The sequence below is a fragment of the Dermacentor andersoni genome, chromosome 10 (genome assembly GCF_023375885.2).
Source record: "Dermacentor andersoni chromosome 10, qqDerAnde1_hic_scaffold, whole genome shotgun sequence".
NCBI lineage: Eukaryota > Metazoa > Arthropoda > Arachnida > Ixodida > Ixodidae > Dermacentor > Dermacentor andersoni.
Window position 1 is genome coordinate 133,120,033 of NC_092823.1, and position 21,703 is coordinate 133,141,735.

General features: G+C 48.7%; 1 protein-coding gene across 2 annotated transcripts; it reads left to right on the plus strand.

Moving 5' to 3' along the window:
• Window positions 1–1,802: 1,802 nt before the first annotated feature.
• LOC126545108 (aspartate dehydrogenase domain-containing protein-like) lies at window positions 1,803–18,595 on the plus strand. 2 transcript variants are annotated; one of them, XM_050192831.3, is made up of 5 exons: window positions 1,803–2,580; window positions 5,331–5,664; window positions 11,626–11,947; window positions 16,775–17,050; window positions 18,443–18,595. In XM_050192831.3, exons 2-5 carry the CDS (start codon window positions 5,467–5,469, stop codon window positions 18,481–18,483), a joined length of 837 nt encoding a protein of 278 aa, XP_050048788.1. In that variant the 5' UTR covers window positions 1,803–2,580; window positions 5,331–5,466; the 3' UTR covers window positions 18,484–18,595. The 2 variants fall into 2 exon arrangements, with proteins under 2 accessions (XP_050048788.1, XP_050048789.1); XM_050192832.3 differs by having other exon boundaries at window positions 1,803–2,466.
• The last annotated feature ends 3,108 nt before the right edge of the window (window positions 18,596–21,703 follow it).

A 21,703-nucleotide genomic window follows, 5' to 3' on the forward strand; every position in this document is an offset into this window, starting at 1 on the left:
GTCACGAACGACATGTGCGTTATCAACCTGACATAGCGTGATATAGTGGATCCAAAAGAATTTGTTGGCCCAGTTGGTAACACATCTTGGATTATTATGTTTGAACGATCGAAGAGTTACACATGAGGCTCTAGAAGCCTTTTTGATTCGAAAGAACGAGCAGCAGCGTGTCAGTGAACATGTCGTTTTTGGATTCAAGACTGTGACCAACATTAGAGAGCGTTAGATAAGGGGGACGCAAGCGCATGTTGTCACGTGGCCCCATGCGCTCGGGGGGCCCCAAACGCTTGCGTCCCCCTAATGTAAGACTGGGCTTCTTCGATTTTCCACTTCTGGCTACCCGCGGGCTGCCAGAGCCAGCCAGAGTGTCTTCGTTTTTCTCGCGTTGCTCCGCCCACCGCGCTACGCACTTCCGCCGGGCGTTCGTTTTGCTCGCGCTGGACGGTTCTGGCTACCCGCGGGCTGCCAGAACCTGCCAGGACGATTTTGGTCTGGCTGCTCTCTGGAAGTTCTCTGGCTAGCAGACGACTAAAAGAGGCGATGGGCGCTCGCCGCCATCTTTACGGGGACTTCACGGGTTGCAACGCGGGCGCTTGAGGACTTAAATTTACCTCGCTCAGCCAACTGTCATATCCGGATTTCCTTACTTCTAGCGTTATCTTTTTAGGTGCTGACGCTCCGTTCCGCATCGCGAAGCGGTGTGATACGAGCCGTGGTGAACCATTTGAAGCTTTTGTGTGTGTGTGTGTGTGTGTGTCCTGATTGCTTCTTCGCGGCGGTGAACAGCGCGCCGCGCTCTCATGCGTGCATGTTATCTGCATCGTGTTCCACGCAAGTTGTAGACGCTCATTCACACATTGCGGTACATCTTGGTTTCGTCTTTCTCTGGTGGCGTTCCTTTTCACATATTTCGCGTATGTATATCTCTCCTTTCTCTGCTGTTAGCGAAGGCTTTGCAGTTAGCCCGTGTTCGCTCCGTCTCTCCGTCGTATGCATAGGTGGCAGCTCGAAACCGATATGTGTTCGAACTGCAGGCCGTTGATCTAAGAATACACTGATTGCACTCGGTACATTTAGACACACGTACATTGGCTTATTATTTTGCTCTCATGATTGCGACGAATGTTGTTTTTCGTGTGAAACGTTTCACTGGTCACAGGCGACGTGCATTTTCACGCGCCAGCCGCGTCCAGCTCCTTAAATGAGAAGCACCATCAGCCACAACAAACTTTCTGAAATCGAAGCCCACGCAGGTCGGCGCGAAATTTCATGCGTGTGAGACGTACCCGATAACCTGCTTTTTCACTTCTTGTGATTACACAGCGCCAACTCATCGATGTCGCCCGTGGGCGACGTGATCGCTGCGAACAGGGATCTTCCAGCTATCGCTTTCGAGTATACAATCACGATTTCGCGTGTTGTCATCCGCCGCGTCGGAGGCCATGCATCTGTTGCGCTGCGCAAGGAGAGGTTGGCCCAGTACGCGTCCTGCAATGAGTCGCGCGAAATCGCGCGAAAGCGATCGTATTCCTGAATGCAACTATACATTTTCAAGGTGGCAACGCATAAATGGGCCGACTACGCCGAGCGCGCGTCGGCCTCGACGGGCGCTGCCATGCTGGTAGCATGTTTACATTTGGCCAGCTGTACCGGCGTTCGATTTTGCAAACTTCGGGCAGGTTCGGGTTGTCTTGGGATCCCAGCCCACGTGACTTCCTGTCAGAACCGGAACTAGCTGGCTGCCGTCTGGCTCCCAGCGGGCTGCCAGAACTGCGAAAATCGAAGAAGCCCAACTCTCTTTCCGATGCTTGCTTCAATGACGTGGCGCTGGTTGTAGTGGACGTATCTATGTAGTGCGTCTGCGAGTGTGCCTACTTGCGCGCTTTTAATCGTCAAAGCGTGACATACCTTGAGAGGGGAGACGTTCCGAGCGCGGAGCTGAAGAAGGGAAATGCACTTTAGATTATGATTTTGGGGACACACTAAGCCGCGAAGGATTATTTCTTTTCCTTAGTTTTTCTTTCTTCTTGGAGCACGATGTCGCGGGTTCGAGTCCCGACCACAGCGCCCGCATTGCGATGGGGCCGGGATCCGAAAACTCTCGTGCACTTGGATTTGGGTGCACGTTAAAGAACTCCGGATGGTCAAAATTAACCCGGAACCGTGCACGACAGCGCGCCTCTCATAGCCCCACGCTGCTTTGAGACGTTAAACCAAATGAAGTATTTTTCTTTTTCTTTCTTTTTGTTTTCTTTTGTTGTTTTTTGGGGTGATGTGCGTTCGTTGTAGACGCATGAGCGTGCGAGACCCAACGACTGTGATTGTCCCTCAACTACGTTTAGGGCTTGAGCTGGCGATGTGATAAACCCAAGATAGCAGCGCGAGACAAGATTAAGGAATGTGCACACGCGCGCAGTAAAGCGAGCAACTTGGACTGAAGGGCAGAGGAAGCGCCGGTTTCGAAGGGTAACTGCAAACCGACCTTTGGAAATATTTGTGGAGTATCTCAGTACATATATATACACACTACAATCTGTCGCATCGCGGGAAACGTCGCTGTAGTGGATACACACGCATTGAGTAAGTACGTTCAGTGGCGTGTGCATGTCGACAGTCGTTGTGGAATTCCTTAGGTCGCCAGCTCTTTGTAAACCGCGGCGAGTCCATGGCCCGAGAAACAACCTCGGTAGGTCCCTTCTAATTATCGTTAATAAGTAAAATTACGGGGGTTTAACGTCCCGAAACTGCACACTCCGTTAGGGGGGACCCACTAAATGGGGAGGGGCTGTGGATTATATCGGACCAACTGGTGTTCGGGAACGTGCACCTACGTAAATCCAAGTACGCGGACGTTCTTGCATTCCGCCCCATTCGAAATGCGGTCGCCTCTGCATGCCGGGATTCGAGCCCGCGCGCTAGGCCATGGCGGGTCAAATTATCGTCACGTGACGATGCTGCCATTGTCGTGTATGATACTGATATTGTTTTTTAATAGTGTTAAATTCGTCTTCTATATAGTTATGTGTATGTGCATTCGCTAAGTGCATCTTGTTCACGTTCTCTTTTTGTGTGTATTTCTTCGTTGTGCACCAAATTATAGAGAACATGTGCGCGGGCACGCAGTTCAATTCAGTGACTGCCCGCGAGCCGCTGCCTTCAGCGAATGAGTTGGCGCGCACGAACATGGTTTGTGGTTCGGGCGGATGAATGCATCCCGGCCAGTTTGCAACATCTGGAATGACCTGATATTGAAACGTTCTTTAATCTGACAGTATAGCATTTTTCCCATCTCTGCATTATCTTTTAAATTTACGCAATTGCCTGTACATGTAGTCCCGGTTTCCGTAACTGTAGTTTACAGAAGCTTAATATAGTTCTTTTTATTATTATTGCTGAGTTACATTTTTCTAAACATGATATACTTGAGTTACTAGAAATTTCTCGTTTTTTGATCATTTTTTTCTAAGAACATTGACGACCTATAATAAAAGTAGTTAAATTCTCGCTTTCTCCTTTCAGTGCAACAATTATCGAAATCGAAGCAGCCGGTACCGAAGAAAACGATTTCTTTCCATTCCCATGTAATTAGATATATATGAGCAACTGTGGCAAATCTTCTCCTCTTAACACTGTCCACAGTGCGATCATCGATACGTGCGTTATTGACATGACCTCAATTTGTCATCAAAGTAAATTTGTCACGATAAAAACTACTTACAGCGCGAAGGACAAGGACTGCGAGAGACGACAAACACTGCGCTCTCACAGTCCTTGTCCTTCGCGCTGTACGTCGTTTTTATCATGAATTACCAACTAGCCCAAGCAACCACCCTATAAAGTTCACTTAAATTTGTCAGCTATGTTCATCGGGCGGTGTACGTCATTTGGCTCTATAGCACTCCGAGCGTCATTTCCATCGCTAGGTTGCCGCTCATTTAGTCCCGCCACTGCTCCAGCAGTCTGAAGAAGAAGAATTTGCCTTTCTTTATCGTGGGTGGCAAATATGTGCTACACTTCTGATATACTATAGTAACGATGCCCACAACAACGTCTCACCTTCGTAGAGAACACTTCGCTGCTGAGCGACATACGTGCACCTTACGAAGACCGTCGGCAACTTGGCCTGCGAAGTATATGTGCAAGGTGCGATTACTTGTCCTACAAGGCGCCTTTCATATGAACTATTGGGGAACCTAATTGCGTAAGGTGGCGATCGTGAGTATTTGTGGGATGACGACAATGAGAAAGTAACATTTATTGGTCCCGTAATAGTATAAAGGCCACAGGCCTGCCAACTAGGCTCGGGCTTTGTGGCCTAGCACGTGCACGTTCTTGATCACGTGATGCACCGGAATTGTGCCCCCTACTTTTCGTAACTTTCATGGGGGTAAAAAAGGGACGCATGACATCTTGGATCTGTATAGTCCATGCGGGATGCTTGTTCGGTATTAAGTAAGCGGCGCTCGCAAGCGATAAACTGTCATGGTATAGTGAACGATATACAGGGACACTAGAAGGCAGCTGAACGGCATCTTATTCTTCCTTTTTACCCGGGAAAAGGAGGAGGAGGAATAAACTTTTATTTTGGAAACAGTATCCCGGGGTAAGCACAGGTTCTACTCTCGATGGGAGGCCTCCTCATTCCGGGAACCATCTGGCCTTCGCTGCCTCCTTGGCCCTGGCGACGAGGCGTCGTTGTTGTTCCGGGTCCTCGGAGACGAGCTTGGCCTCCCACGTTTCTATGAGTTCTTCGCTTTCTTGTCTGGCGTTACAACAGTCTCTCAGTGAAGGCGATGTCTTTGTCTTTGTCTAGATGCCATGGACATTCGAGGATCAGGTGCGCTAAGGTGTACGGTACGCCGCACATTGGGCAGTGGTATCCTTATAGCAGCGGGAAAAGGAGCCGCGCAAAACATAGCGCGTAGCAAACAAATTAAAGTGATGTTTACGAATGCGATGTATCTGCCGCAAATATAACAATTAAAAGAAATCGAAAGTTACATATTTACTCATTAGAAACTAGTCGGGAAGAACACACAAAATACTGGAGGCTTTGTATGATTTACGAGGCCTTCACGCCAATTTTTACCCCTCGTCGATGGCGGAATAGCAAATAGGCATTTCCTTTTTTTTAGTGTACTGTCGTATATACATGTACATTTACGTGTGTATATGCGGATGTATACATCCGTATATGCAGAATCGGCGAAGCTCGTTACGCAAGGCGCTTGATTTTTCTTTTCTTTTTTCGGCATTTCCACGGCGTGCTCGAAGAGCAGTCGTCCTTGCGTCGGCGTGCCTTCGATGCACGGAACGGTCTTCCTTTCCAGCCTCGGACCAGCCGGGCCTTAAAAAAAGGGCGGCGCCTTCTCCCCGCCGGTCGGGAGGGCCAATTGCACGCATCATTAGCGCGGCTCACGGCGGCGGCACGCGCGATAAGGCGTCGTCGGCGGCCGTCATTCGGCGATGCAGCGTCGTCGCGTGGGCATCGTGGGCTTCGGCCAGCTGGGCCAGTTCCTGGCCGCCGAGGTGCAGCGCCGGCCGGAGTCGCTCGAGCTCGCCTTCGTGTGGAGCCGGGGCCGCGTGGTGCACGGGCTGCCGCCGCACCTGGTGCTCGAGGACCTGGCGCTGGCCGCTACCCGACACCCGGACCTGGTGGTCGAGGTGAGGGCCGCGCCGTGGCTTATGTCTGCTATAAGCACGTATACTGCAGTTGGGAGAGCAAGGTGCAATATGATTGCAAATATGGGAACGTGACGCAGCGAAATCTACGGTCTGTAAAGGCAGTAATCAAAGATCGTGAACCACCAGGTAAAAGGGTTCAGTGTTCTACAGTACGGACAAAGAAACGTTTAAACGCACCGGTGCGGTGATGAAAGGAGACATATTCGACTTGTGATAGCGTCTATAGTGGATGTGGATCTAGCGGCGTGTGATGTGTAGGTACTGAGTATAGATAAAGACTTGCCGTAATGAAGAAGATGGAAACATGGTGGCGCCCTGTGATTAAAGGGACACTAAAGATAAATACTTAATTAGTTTGTGCAGATAAAGCATTATTTCAAAACTCTATTTTTGTTAATTTCCCTGTAATAGGTTCATCGATGAACCTATTATAGCCTGGGTTTTTTCAGTTTTTTTTTTTTTTAATATCGCGCTCAGGGACCAGCGCTGGTAGGCCAGTGTGGCGTCATGAATTAACCTTTTTAGATCTGGGACGTCGGGGTTCATTAAATCTTGAAACTTTCTAAGTTCATCTTCTGGAATACAGCCTATATATAGTCCACTTTTAAGAGGAAGCTTTAGCTCGGGTGCTCGTATCTAAATACATGTAAAAGGAAAATTCGTTTTTCTCGGCAACCACTGCACCAAATTTGACCAGGTTTGTTGCATTGAAAAGAAAAACTTAAAATCTAGTGACTGTTGGTTTCGAATTTTTTATTTAGATTGTCAATTTTTAGTCAAAATTGGCAAAAATCGAAAATTTTCAGAAAACGAAACTACCAAGTTTACAACTCTGTAACTCAGCAAGGACAAATGATATCACAGTTCTGTGTATTGCATCTGATACTACATATAAAGCGGGCAAAATTGATGTGTTACACATGAATCCAAAAAAATTCAGTAATATGGAAATACAGCTTTTGCAGAACCCTTGTACACAACGCAACAACTTCACCTATGATATCAATTGACATATCTAATTTGTCCGCTTTTAATGATCTAATGGATGCCGTTTACCAAACCGCGATATCTTTTCTTGATGCAGAGCTATTAATTTGTACACTTCGTGCTTCTATATTTCTCGAACTTTCGAATTTCGAACAAAATTCAGGCCCTAAATCGAAATTTCGCTTCCAACAGTCACCAGAATTTAACTTTCCCTCTCAAATGCAATAAATTTCATTAAAATCGGTCCAGGGGTTATCTCAGAAAAACGTTTTTGCGTTTTGCATGCATTTGCATAGGCCGCATCGGAGTTGGGCCCCAGCTAAAGCTCCCACTTAACAATAAAACATCAACTAGGCCTGGGCGGACACAAAAAGAATTTCGAACCGAATTCCGGAACACGCATACCCAACCACTTCTCCACCATCGAAGTTGCTCATACCTTGTATGTCATTCTTTACAAAGTTATTCCTCGGAATTTTGAGAACGGCAGCCCACAAACAAATGTACTGGAAAACACCGACAGCTCATGTCCTTTGTGTGAGCTCTTTTCAGACTGAAATATTAAAAGTGCGAAGCAATAACAGGAGATCGACCTACACAAGAGGCTGCGTTTCCACCAGAAAGCTCGCCTTCGTGCATAGCGTTCTCAGCCAGCGCTTCCCCGGTAAATGTTTCTGTTACATAAGCTGCAGCTTCCGGGAAGCATGAAAAGCAGTAAGGGGTCTTAAAGGCGAAGCTTAAGCGTCCTCCAAATTTTGTCTATATTTTTCTGGCTCATTACCTACGATAAGAGTGGCTTCTTTATTTTTTTTTTTTTTGGGGGGGGGGGTATTGTAAAAGTAGAATTAATGCACTTTTCACGTATAAGAGTTTTATTAACGCGATATGTGACATAACGAAAGGTATAAATTGCCAGAATCAAGATAACAGTAGGATAACACTGAACAAAGTTTGTAAAGACACGCTGTTATCTACTAAGAAAAATATGGAACAAAAATTATGACATATACAAAATGTATTGCCATCTAATAGGCAATAGAGAGTTTTAGAATAGGGGCCCCAAACGTTTTGGGGCCCCAAAGAAATAGCGTCGAAGCCACTGCGCATGCGCGAGACGCAAACTGCGTTTGGGTTTTGCGTTGGGAACGCTATTTCACCGATTTAGCGGGAGCTCAAATAGCGTTCCGAAAAGCTTTGCGTCAACAAACATGGCGGCACCCATCGAAGCGACGGCTCTAACCTAGCACCAAACTGGGTTCGATTCGCGGTAATGCGTGAAGTTCGCAAGCTAGGAGAAGTAACTGCAGTTATCGCTTTCTCTCAACTAGCGTATGTTATGAAGATTGATTCATTAGACGCCGCTGATTCCGAATTCGAGTGTGGATCTTATGGCTCGTAGGCCTAACACGGCTAAGCTTGGCTGGTGAAGGCCCGTAAAGTTGGTTTTGTTGCTCCAAACTAAGCACAACTAATTGTTTACTGCTTGAAGAATAACCTCTAAATTGTAATTAAACGCGAATACACGCAAGTCAAAATTACTATTCATATCTTAAGATGGGATATTTTATTTTATTATTTTTAATCGTTTTTCTTAGACGCCGTAGTGGCGCTGTCAGCGCAAGACGCTATCTGCAAACGCAAAGTCCTATTCTAAAACTCTTCACTCCTGCGTGCCCCAACGCTAACACCCGCAAAGCTCTTTGGGGCCCCAACATATTGGGGACCCTATTCTAAAACTCTCTACTATCTCCGTAAAAATCAAAATTTTTCATTGAACAGGTATAGACGACCGCACGCCAAGTTTCATCCTAGACGCCAGCGCTCGTTTCTCCCCTGGCGGAACGATTTCACATCCAACGGGGGTAGGTTTCCGCCGCCGCTTGCCTTCACGATCGCGCCCGCGTTCAGTTCGCGCTGCGGGCGAAACGTCTCTTGTTTGCGACGGCGCCTCTTCGGATGACCGGAAATTATTATTGTGTTATTAACTGTCACGACAGCAATGTAAACACGAAAGGGTTGATGCCACCAGTGAAATTCTGCCGATTCACAAGAAAATGGTACGAAATAAGCAGACGACACACATGGATTACTGCGGTGCGCCGAGCGAAGTAAACAACTGGCAAACGAAGCGAGCTCGTTCATTGATCACTCCTGAGTGTATGACGGTTTTTATATGTAACCCACATGAATTTAATAATTACTCGGTACATAATCCTTTTATTCATATAAAAACTTTAAGTTGTTCGACAAGCGCTTGTCCTGTCTTCTTTCTCGTGTTTCGTTTATGTGTGCGCTGCCCAAGAATGGAAACCACTTCTGTTGTATGCGCTAGCAGTGACCGAAGTTCACGCGTGCCGAGAAATTGAATACGTGCACGATGCATTTAACATGACCGGAGTTCATTCCCGCTTCACCACTGCACCGATCGATCGAGTTACTGGACGATACGCGGCCCGCGTCTTGTTCGCGCCGGCATTGCTGAAGCAGGAATGATTACTAATACTTTCAACTTCCGTCTCTTGAGCACTGTTAAAAAATGGCCAAGCTGTCTACATTGCTGCTTCTATTCCACATTGTAGGGGACGCACTAGTTAAAGTTGTGTGCGCATGTCGTACTTGTGCTATGCAGCGATATATTTTGTTTATTTCCGCACAGTGTCGATGGAAGACCGTTGTCGCCATCAGAGACAACACGGATTTGTAGCAAACATATTGTGAGAAACTGCAAAAATGACTTTAGCTCCTATGTGCCGTATGTATGTGCCGCATCGTATGTGCTGACGATTTTTCCGGCGGTACATACGATGTCGTTTCCAATCACCTGCTCAGCGTCACTGACATGGTTAAGCAGACGCTGCCCTTTCACCGCATTGCAGCCATAAAAATAATCATCAAGCGTACCGATCTTCTTAAAGGCAAATAGAAGCGTGTACAGTCTGTTTCACACTTAGGGGAAAACTCGGAACGTATTGCATCGCGATGCGGCAAGGCAAGCAATGGAGTCGTGCGGTGGCAGCAGCTCGAGCAGACGCAGACGCTCGAGGGGCGGAGTCGTGATCTGCGTCGTCTGCTACGGCGGCGCGCGCTGGCCGCATTGTCGGGAAGCGTGCTACTGTCAGGGGCAGTGCACGTATATTTCTTCACTGTGTGTGCTACCGTAATAAGCAGCGACAAGACGCACCAAGATGTGCGCGCAACGTGTTCAGTCTTTGTTTGACTCGAAAGGAAAACAAAGCACTCAACAATGATAACTATGGGAGTCGAACACGATGAAACAAACGGATACGATTAAATGAATGTTTTAGGTTCAGACAATGAGCTGGAAATGATTTTTCTCGACAATCATTCGCTACACCAGACAGACTCTGCCCGCCGGCGGGGAATTGGACACGTCACGCTCGGAACTTCAGTTAGTATCTCGTCATGTCCCCAGCGGCAGCGATGACAGCGATCATCCTGGAAGGCAGTGAAGTGCAGAATGACTTGATCAGGGATGTGTTCATTCGCAGCACGTCTCAGTCGCTGACGATGGTGGATAGAAGCCTATCCTCGGGCGACTGATAGAGGGGATGGTGCGCCAGCGATACTTTCAACGAGCCCCAGACATTTTAAATGATGTTGGCGCCCGGGGATTGAGGCGGCCACTCCAAGAGAGTGACTGTGCGCTCTTCTAGCAGTTGTTGCACCACACGCGCAGTGGGGATCGGCGACCTGTCGCGGTAGAATATATAGTCGCCTTCCAGAAACGGGGCGTCAAGAATGTATGGAATCAGTACGTCGTCTATGACTGCCCTGCAGCGATGAACTTACCTTCGAGGCGTATCAGTAGGCGTCGCACAACGCATAGTAAAGAATACCGGCTCATTTCACGCCGTAACGATGAGATCGGCGCCCTGCAACTGATAGTAGAACGTTTCCCGACAATGCGGCCAGCGCGCGCCGCCGTAGCAGACGACGCCGTTCAAGATCCCGCCCCTCGACCACCTGCGCGAGCTGCTGCCGCCGCCTGACTCAAGCGCCCGCCGCATCGCGATGCAATGCGCTCCGAGTTTTCCCCTAAATGTGAAGCAGACTGTACACCGCCCTTCACGTGCACACACGTAGGCACACACCGCGCGCGGCGCGAAACGTGCCCAAACACGCGCAGTTCAGGAGGCAATCAAGGCGACGCGAACGAGAGATGGCAGAGGGGTACCACCCGCTCATAGAATTTTGCTTCGCATGCGGCGCTCTCAACGCCGGCGCAGCAGCGCCGCTCTCGGTGCCGTTCTTGTCCATACCGCTACAAAACTTTAACTGCAAGCACTACAGTAGGGCGTGCCGGGCTGCGGCCGCCGATGTTCCGGGCTGGTTTGCGTCGTCGTCGCTCTCAGAGTCTAAGTCCGACGAGTAGGCAGCATCCTCCGACTCGCTACTGCTCGATCTATTGATAAAATGAGTCGCAGACTCAGCGGAATGGCGGAACCACGAGATCTGCGATCTTTCGAAGCGCGCGCGCCGCTCCCGGAGGTGGCCATTTTTGCTTGCTGCTTTTTTTTTTTTTTTTTTTGGCGATCGCGAGACTTCGGAGCGCGTTCAAAAATCACCGCCTTGCGGGAAAAAAGCAAACTCCTTAGAAAATAAAAATATAGTTCTCCTCCTTCACATCCGATAGCGCAGTGTGTCCGCGAGGTCTCGGAAAGCGGCGTTTCAGACTATCGTTAGCGGGCTAACGATGTACAATGGACGCGGTACGGAAAGAGTTAAGCCAATCACAGGGGCCGCAGTAACCCCGTGAGTCACACAGAACTGATCGAAGACAGCGAATTCAAGAATATAACGCGGAACTTGAGCGTGCCCAGAACAGCGCCATCCGCTCATAGTGAGGCTGGCGTTTCTGACATTCCCGGAAGCGTACGTATTTACCAGTTCCAATCTTGGTGGTTAGACGTATACTCGTCGTTTCCTACGTAGGTGGCCCACCCTTCCCTGGTTCGCACTCATGGCGAGCAGCTTCTGCGCCACTGCGACCTGCTGGTTGGTTCGCCCACGGCGTTCGCCGAGCCGGACGTCGAGGCGCGACTGCGCGCGGCGGCTAGTCGCCACGCGCTGTTCGTGCCGTGCGGCGCGCTGTGGGGTCTGCACGACATCCGGGCACTGGCAGACCGCGGCCAGCTGGCTGAGCTGACGGTCACCATGACCAAGCATCCGTCGGCGCTGAGACTGGCCGACGCCGAGATGCGCGTCCGGTGCGACCGAGCGGCCCTCGGAGCGCAGGCCGTCACGCTCTACGACGGTGGGTGGTTTCGAGACCTACGAGGGTGTACGTACTATACACGGCACAACATTTGCGCGCGACGTCGGGAATTCAGACGTGGGTGCATGGCACAGTTGCACACGTACGCTTTCCGCTTTGTTCTTTGGTGGCGGGAGTTCGAGCGATGACTGCACATAATATGGCCTACAATGGGAAGAGCATGGCCGAAATGGTAAAATAAAGTGAGCACTCGCCATAATGCGAGAAATTCAAAAAAAGATACCGATACTTTACGTTTCGGGGCCTGTATACATACGGGTTAAAACGTAGTGGTTTAGATTATTTATTATGGTGATAGCAATTATATAGACACTCCGGGCGAATTTTCGCCGTCGGCGTCGCCGTGACATTGCGCATCACGTCCAAGTGCAGTAATATCTTATCGCGGCCCGCGCTGTATGCTGTGGGCGCGAGAGGAAGCCTACGAGGGTGATCCGACAAAGATATCATGGGTGATGCGCGCCCCGTGTTGGTCACGTTAAAGCCCGCGCAAGGTGAGATGGGCGAAGGTGGCGCGCGGTACCGTGTATAGCCCCATTTTCACGGTGATACCGTGGGCGCTGCCATAATTGACCACGTTGTGACGCGTCCATTGCTTGTATCAGCTGCCTCCGTTTACAATGGACGACGCCGGTACGGCTCTGCAAACCTCTGTTTCGGCGGATATCGTAGACGGTGACTAGATGACGACACGCGAAGCTTTGCCCACAGCTTCAGAAGGCATGTAAGCGCTTTTGGAGCTGATTACGTGTCCAAACGGTGCGAGCAGCGTATGCGGTGGTTGTACTAGAAGCGGGCAAAAAATGCATTCCAATCTATTCTAACTTCCCGCTTATGAATTGAATCGGTATCAGTGTGTTTATCTCTTTTTCACTTAGTGTAGTGTCCCTGAAACGTGGCGCCTGCATGCTTGCCACGTTTCCGACTCAGTAAAGTTCTCCGAGCGGTCATTATCTGATTGTTTATTTTCTCGAGGGTTGCAATGTGGGCTTGTTGGTAATGCATCTTCAAGGGGAGTACGGTAGCGCGATTCAAAGACGGGACAAAAGAAGACACAAAGGGACACACACAGCGCTGTGTGTGTCCCTTTGTGTCTTCTTTTGTCCCGTCTTTGAATCGCGCTACCGTACTCCCCTTGAAGATGTTTATTTTCTGCCTGATCGGTGCCGGGCGTGCTCAGTTGCGATACATTTGTTCTTGCATGCGCGCTAGACTTCTAACGTAGATGGTCTGTACTTTGTAATAACTCGTAGCAAATACGCACTATCGCTAGTCACTCGTTCACTCTGTGGACTGTTACGAAACGTTCAGCTTCGAACATTAGTGTGCCGTCGGGGGAGTCGCCGTCACCCATGGTTCGGCGCATTGATTTACGTGGGCGCCCGTTGATAGCGATGGAGTGGGCGTAAGTTTGCGTGTGAGTTGTGGTGGATGTGTGTAGATAACGTGCGAGATACACTATATGCCAAGAAGCTGCGCTACTCCCTTTGTCACCGTACAACGAGCGGTTCTCAATCGTGCAGACGTTCCGGGGTTTGAAGTAATTTCCGTGGAGCCTAACAATACAACGCTGGCGAATGAGTGAATTTTTTTTAATTCTCGAGGGAAGCCGTGCATCGCGAAGAGCCGCCAACACTGGCAGTACTAACGTAGCAGTGGCCCGTGAACTTGGACACACCAGTTCATTCCGTTCCTTAATATGCCAGTCACAATTTTTACAGCCAACTACTCCGCGCGCATTCTTTCCACCGTTCTACATCTTGCAGCAACCCTGGAGCACAGTGCGTTAGCGAAAATCCGGTTGCATTTTCGACTGCTGATCGCACAGAAGCAGGGCGGATGAGGTAATGGTTTTGTGTTCGTGCGCTTTCGCTGAGACAACGTGTGGCTTGTAAAACCCCTTAAACTTCGTAAAGTAGTGACACTCTCCTCCTCCGCCTTCACTCCTCCTCGTTTCTCCTCTTTCACGCTCCCTCCTCGACCAACGCGCCGCCTACACTGCTCGAGCATAGCAACGGCGCCAACATGCGCTCCTCGCCACTCTGTAGACACTTCTCGGGCAAAAATGGCGCTGATACGCGGCGCGAGGGCCTACGTGATGCTATTAGGCCAATAGCGACGCGGCGTCGGCCTCGGCCAGAGCGCGCGAGGAGGAGGCGGCATTCTTCAAAACGTGGCACTACTTTACGAAGTTTTAAGGGGCTTTAGTGGCGTGCCGCCTTAAGCGCCATCTCGTTTCTTCAAAGCAAACTGCTTCTCGAAAAGAGGTCAATAGGGGGTAGCAGGCGAGTTCACACAGCCCGCTCCCTATCTTGGAGGTGATACGGGTGTAAAGATGCAGGACGAGCCGAGATGGCTGGTGTCCACATGTGCGCCGTCTTTCTTCGAACGTGGAGGTAAAGATCGTGTAACCAAGTTTCGGAGGCTCGTGGAAGGGAAAAGCAGCAGAAGTGAGAGTTACTGTATATGCTGCCAAAGGTAGCGTACACAGTGACTCTAGCAGAAGCGATCGCTCCCCTCTGTTTGCGATCTTCGTCATGCCAGCGTTGTGACAGCGAATGTTCGCGGACATCGAGTGATATGACATCATGCTTGCTAATTTAATTAGCAAGCTAATATTTATTGCAATTAATATGGGCGATAAAACTACGAATCTTAGTTCATGTAGCTGCCTAATACCTTATACGTTATCAAATTCAATGTTTCGCCTTTCGGACGACTTTTTTTTGCATTTTTTGGACGAGTGCTTGCTTTACTTTACCATATATCTCCCGCGCCATACGGGTTTACGACGAACTCTTCGCCCGACAGCAGCTGCGTTCAACATGGCTGACTTATGGTGTCAGTCACCAAGAAAAAGGACGTACGCTATCAGTACCTTACTACTTTCTGGCGTCAGTACCACATCAAGAGCCATGAAACAGTATATTTATTCAAAAGAACCTTACAGGCCCTATGGCAGGGCATAAAGTAAGGGGGGAATATTAAACAGTAAAGGTATAAAAAGTACAAATTTCCAACAGGAACAGTGCTATAAAAAGATTACCGTTTTACACAATATTGAAGGCACAGGGAATACAAAGCAATATCTGAAGGCACACGAACATTTGTTACTGTTAACAGAGCAAAAGGAATACTGTTTATGAAAATAATATACAACGTTGCAAAAATGCGCGATCAAATGCGCGTATAGGCGGATATTTCTTTTTTTACACTGCATATAAGACCGGGTTGTCACAGCTATAGTGTTTTCGCCTCGTGTTATGGTAATTACTATATTTTTTTCTCTGTTTGAGCCTTCAGCTCAAACAGAGCTACGAGGGGCCTAGCTGTCGCTCTGTGTATGACGAGACGAGGCGGAAAAGTGACAAAGCGGGAAGATGATGCCATACATCTCTGTGAGCAAATGGGATGTACCTGACAAGTCCCAATTCAGTCATCAACTTCGTGTTGCGTTGTATGTGTCGCTCGGCATCTGCATAATTAACTTTGAAGTCTTAGTGCCGTTAAGAACACAAAATAGGTTGTGGGGTTTCACGTGCGAAAGCCGACTGCCCGTACGGGCGGGCACCACGCCCAAATGGACAGAGCCCAAGCCATTTTACCTATCACTGAGGCCTAATGGCCGATTTGGAATAAACAGAGACTGGAATAGCTTTACGTTCGTTAAATCGGCCTTGATCCCGCAACCTCTTGCTTAGCAGGGCAACGCCACCAGGGCGGCGACACCACCACGTACGGCGGGTCCGATAAGAACAATAGCTGGCGTAGCCGACCTCCTTTTATGAGTGTTCTGATGTATAAATTTTGTCTAGGAGAATTACCAATTCCGTTGATAACAAAAGACCAAACCCACCATTTCACTGGCACTCGATTTTCACACCCCATAATAACTACCTCCTACCGAAACCAAGGACTAACTACGGCAAATTTACTGCGATCTTTTTGGCAACATCAATATGGAATTCACTACCACCCTCCATTAAATCATCTCCTTCCATTCATTTATTTAAGAGGAAAATTCGTCACCATTTGTTGGGAAAGTGATTGTGCTGTATATTTTTTTACGCTTCTGTATGTCGAATAATACTCCTAGGATCTGCTTTTTTGTGTTTATACTTTATTGTTATTACTATGATTCGACCTTGTTTGTTAATACTTTCTGTTTCTAGGATTGCTACTGCTGCTGTTAACCGTATTAAGTGTACTTTTTCTATGTATTTATTGTTGGAGGTCCCTCCCCAGTCTTTGACTATGGGACCTCCTAGAGTTATTTTTTCTGTAAAACATTTCAAGCGCATCAATAAACTGAAACGAAACTGAAACTGAAACGGAGTCAGAACTCGTAAACGCTGCTTGCGCCTTCTCACGATTTTTCACACGGAACCGCATATTATGTGCTCTTGAGGACATATCTTCGTCTCATAAAATTTCAACTTGAGCGGAAGGGACACTGTCTCAATGTATGACGTCATCCTCCAATATTTTGGAGGCCAATTGGTCACATGAAACCGGTGCAAATATTTCGAGGTGGCATCGATAGCCACTTGTCTTGCATTTGTGCGTCCTTTGTGACTTTACAGTTTGCAGTAAATGGATTTGCTCGGTAACCTGCCTAATCCCACTTCATGTTATACCGTAATACGCCGCTAATTTTCGGTTCCACCGCTTGCTGAGCGATCCTTATCCTTCCAACGTTTCTTTGTTATCTTGGCAAGTTGCATCTTCACCAACGAATCATACCGGTGGTACCCACTCTTGGCGCTTCTCTCTAGTGAGAGGGCTCTTTCTCTGCCCGTCGTGCAGGGCCCGTGCGCTGCCTCTGTCCAATGGCGCCCAACAACGTGAACAGCATGGCGGCCGCGGCGCTCGCGGCGCACACGCTGGGATTCGACGGCGTCCGGGGCCGGCTGGTGGCCGACCCGGGCATGGCCGACTACCACAGCCTCGAGCTGGACGTGGTGGGGCCCAGCGAGCCGGACGGGCGGGCCTTCCGCGTCCGCACGCTGCGTATGAACCCCGCCGACCGAGGGGCAGTCACGGCGAGCGCCACCTACGGCGCCTTCCTGGGAAGCATGCTCGGTACGACGGATGTGAATAAGGTCCCTCTAGATGTGAAACGACGTGGACGCCCTCTTTGCTCTTTTCGCGGAGTCCCGCAGTTAGGTTGTGGTTCACGTCAGAGGTTCCCGTCACCAGGCTCCGTCGGAGTTTGTTAACACGCATGGAAGCTTCGTAGCGCCGCCCAGGGGGCGTTATAGCTACCGCAGAAGTTTTCTCAAAGGGTTTAGTAATAGTGTATATGCCAGCAAATTAAATTTTGCGGAGCGATGGCGTGAGGAGGAAAGTTACCTTTTTTTCCCGCATGCAGCGACGGCTCTCTCTCATTGCCTCGACCAGCGCACGCAGGTGGAACTCCTCGCCTGTCTCCTCCAGTGGCGGAGAGAGAGAGAGAGAGTCAACTTATATTGATGCCAGCAATCACGGGGGCGGACGCAGCCTCCCTCCGCCTAGCATACGGCCGAGAGCCCCTGGGTCTCAGCGGCTGTCTCGGCTACTGGACGGCCCAGACCTGCTGGTCTCGCTGGTCTGAGCTCAGCAACAGGGTCTCCGACTGGAGCCGGCCTTTAATTTTGCGGCCCTAGAAATGAGCCGTCTTCGAGCATGCCCATAGCATAAGTGGCAGATCCGCCCTGCCCATACATAATTCACATTGATCATTGTATTGCCCTGGGTAGAACCTGCTGCAGGCCACCGGGTTAGGATACATTCTTCTCGGGGGAGGAAGGCGGCATTCTGGCACAAAAAAATTGGGCGGTTGGGGGGGGGGGGGGTCACGTGTTTGGTGTGCCTCCCGCCCCTGGCTACGCCCCTGATCTCCTCCTCATAAGGTGCTGTGATATTGTGCTGTCTTTCAGCTGCTCTCATTGTTGAAAAAGGGGGTGAAGGACCCCTTAAGCACGACAACGCCGTCATTCGAACGGATTTTCCCTCCGATTCTTTTTACTGTTCTGTGGTGAAGCAAATACAGCAATCAATCGACATTGGAGCCGAGGGCCCACGTGACGTTTACGTCACTATCTCCGCCTTCCTTCCTCCGGCCAAATTCGACTATTAAGTCAGCACGTGGGAGATACTTCAGCGTATAGGCACCGTGGGTCAGTCAGTTCTGAGCTTCAACAGAAATTCGGGCTTCTTGGTCTTGCATAATAGGTAAATCACAGCTCATTAGACAAGGGATGACGGCGCTGACTTCTAATAGTTGGAAGTCATAACGCCGTGTGCGTCTCGTTTCTGCGGTCGTCCCTTGTCTAATGCGCTCTGATTTAGCTGTTTTGCACACATTAAAATATCGACGTTTTTCAGAAATATTGAAATAGTAAGAGTGGTATCACTAAAGATCGCAGTGTCTTTGAGAAAAAGAACAGTAACGTTTCCACGTAATAACACAGTCTTTCTCTCTCTTTATCACAGAGGCCGCCAAGGGTCGCGGACCAGGAGTTCACTTCTGCTGAAGCCTAATGTAAAAAAAATGAAATTTTGTTGTCGCCGCTTTGGCAGCGCATGTTATGCTTGTCTTTTATGTTACTATTATTTCTTTCTGCGTAAATTTGTGCTTACACGGAACCATGGATAGTAATTTTATTTTCTCTCGCTGTTCTTTTCTTTTCGTTAGTTCTTTCTGTCGAATAGTAAAGAAAACAAGCGAAAAGTGTGATGCTTAGTTATGTGTGGCAGAGTACAGAACATTTACCCCCTCAAGTACAACAAACTTTAGTAGCATAAACGTTGAACATCTTTAACTGAGAACCTTATGCGCATCATCGGTATACTTTGTAATGGTGCATAAATGACTTCTTCAATTCAACAGGCCGCAACCATTAATACACGGAAATTGATACAAGATAGCCGGTATATGCGACGTACCTGGCTGTGTATCCGGCATACGGGCAAAGCGTACTCACTCATGACTACGCTCTCTCAGATTCACTCATTTCAAAAGCGTGATTTCGAACACGAATGAGTGACGAGAGGTGTGGGTATGCGTGAGTGTAAGCGTGAATGAATACGTATCGGTGAGAGTACGAACGTGAATGAGTAGCTGTCTGCGCAGTAACGGTTTTAAAGCGAAAGCTTTACTGGCCGCGAACTTGCGATTTCGTCGTGGCGGTGCTCCGAGGAGGCGCGTGACGTCACAACGCGCCTCGCCGCGGATATTTCTCTCTCTCTCTCTCGCTCCCTAGTCGCTACTGCGCCTGCGCCACTAGCAGCACCGAGCAACAGGTGTGGATGAATGGATGGATGTTATGAGCGTCCCCTTTGGAACGGGGCGGTGGCTTGCGCCACCAAGCTCTTGCTACTATGCTGCCTAATATCCTCCCTAGGTTAACCAATGAAAAAAAAAAACCCACTATGAACTACCACGTCCAAATTTTCTGATACCCTATTGCGAACTGTGCTTTTGTACGTCTCCGTCTTTTGTCGTTTCCCTACTTTTCTTCCACCAATCCTCCAATCGCCTCTTACTGATGTCTATTGCGGACCTGTTTGCTTTACCACTGCTCCCGCTGAACCCAAGGGCTTCAAGGAGGCCAGTGGTGCCTAAATCGACCGCTGGATAGACGTCTTCACATTCTAATAAAACATGCTCCGTCGTTTCCCTGGCTTTACCGCAGCAAGCACATGCTTCTTCCTTCTTATATCTCGCTTTATAGGTGCGTGTTCTAAGGCATCCCGATCTCGCTTCGAAAAGTAATGAGCTTCCCTTTGAGTTATCATAAATGGTTTCTTTCCTAATTTCGTTTTTTCCCCTTAAGTAGTTACTCATGGCAGGTTTCTTTTCCATTGCCGCCACCCATGAGATTAATTCAGCCTCTCTGACTTTCCGCTTGACCTTCTTTGTTGCTGTGTTGCCCACCCCACAGGCCGCGTACTTGCTGGTAAGCTTCCTAGTTCTTTTCCTCCACTCTAGTTCCGTTTCCTCCACTTCCTAGTTCTTTTCCTCCAGGTGTTCCGCCGCTGCGCAGCGCCGCGCCTTTCCGCAGCCGCCGTTTGGTATGACGTCACACGCGTTCCTCGTCATTGCGCTCGCCTCCGCTCGCTTCGCCAGCTGCGTCGCATGCCTAATAACATGTCGGAGGATTGAAAAGGAGAACTCGCATGCGCCGCAACCACAGTTAAGGCGGCAGTATGGACGGCGACGATTCTGATAAGCAGCAGGAGGCCCGGAATCGACATCGGAACGAGATGAAGAGGAAACGAATCGCCCAGAAAACAGACGAACAGCGCGCTGAACGACTGGCTTAACGCCGCAACATAGCTAGACAACCAGACTAACCTGGACTTGCAATCAAGATTAACCGGGGCTAACCATGCTGCCTTAGCTTTCGCTACGTGTATCCTGGCACAGCCGAGCTAAGCCACTGCCAGGTTTTTAAAGGGGCACTATAAAGATGAATATTAGATTAAAATGTGCTAGTAAACTTCATGGGACATGCACGCAGAAAGAGACAGTAGGCGGCGCCGTTTCGAAATTCCCCTGCCACCTCCACATGACGCCATGGGTTTTGATAGTATATGCTCCGGTCTGGTTACTCGTTTACCGATGGTACTACAGAAACAATTACATTGAATTCTAAACAAACAAACAAGAATGAACTTAGCGAGTTTTAAGAACTTTTCTCGTACTAAACTTGACTAAATGTGAGAATAGTCGCTAAATTTTTTGTCACTAAGGCACGGGTGCGCAGCTGTTGCGGCACGAAATTTGAGAAAGCATGGACTTCGTTCTCTCCGCTAGGAGTCGGCGTTCTTTCCAGCAGAAGAACGGAAATAGATTGAAAAAAAATAATTGCAACACTAAATTGATTTAGCCTTATAGTATTGCTCTTAAGTTTGTTCTCTCTGTAAACGCGGTGCCAAGTCCCTAACACTGTTTTCTAGATTCTGCTAATTACAAAACCGCAGTCATTCCCAGCTGTCGTTTTTTTAATCTTACCATCACAACATCGGACGGGACACAGGGCGAAGACATGACACCTCAAACGCTGGACTGCATGTGTGAGTCTTTCTTTGTGATTTACCAACAGAAGCGGCTCTAATTAAGACACTTATCGCTTTTTTTATGCTAAATGCCCGAATACCAATCTACGGGGTTGTGATTTAAACTGACGTAATACACGGGTTTTATAAAGAAAGCTGGCTGCACTGGCACCAGAATGAGCAGCGATCTCGTAGGTGTCCTATATAGGTAGGGGCGTTGCTGTCACGGGGTAAAAGAATGACAGCTGTTTCAGTCGAAATGTTCCCTTCTGTCGTTACAAACGAACGTCGAGCGCTCGATGCAAATGTGGCGTTCCATTTCATATTGGCGCACCGTATGGCGTATGCAGCTTTGTTATTGGTGTGGGGCCATTATTGAAAGCGTTTGGCCTTCAGTAGAATTCATCAATCTTATCACATATGGAAAACCAGACTGAAATGATAAAATTCCAGCAGTTTGAAAATGAAAATTGTGTAGCAACTATACAGTGTTTATTTATGTATGAGTTTGCAGAAAATGTTCTACTCGTTTACCTTTATGCACCATAGTACAGTAAATAACGGTATAAGTATTTTTATTACGTGCACGTTTGGCTATTCCACAAATGAAGACAGTAGCGTAGTATGAATATGCATGCTCACAAATTTTGGGAATAACTGTAGCTTCGAGACGTGTTTCTTTCCTGAGCTTGC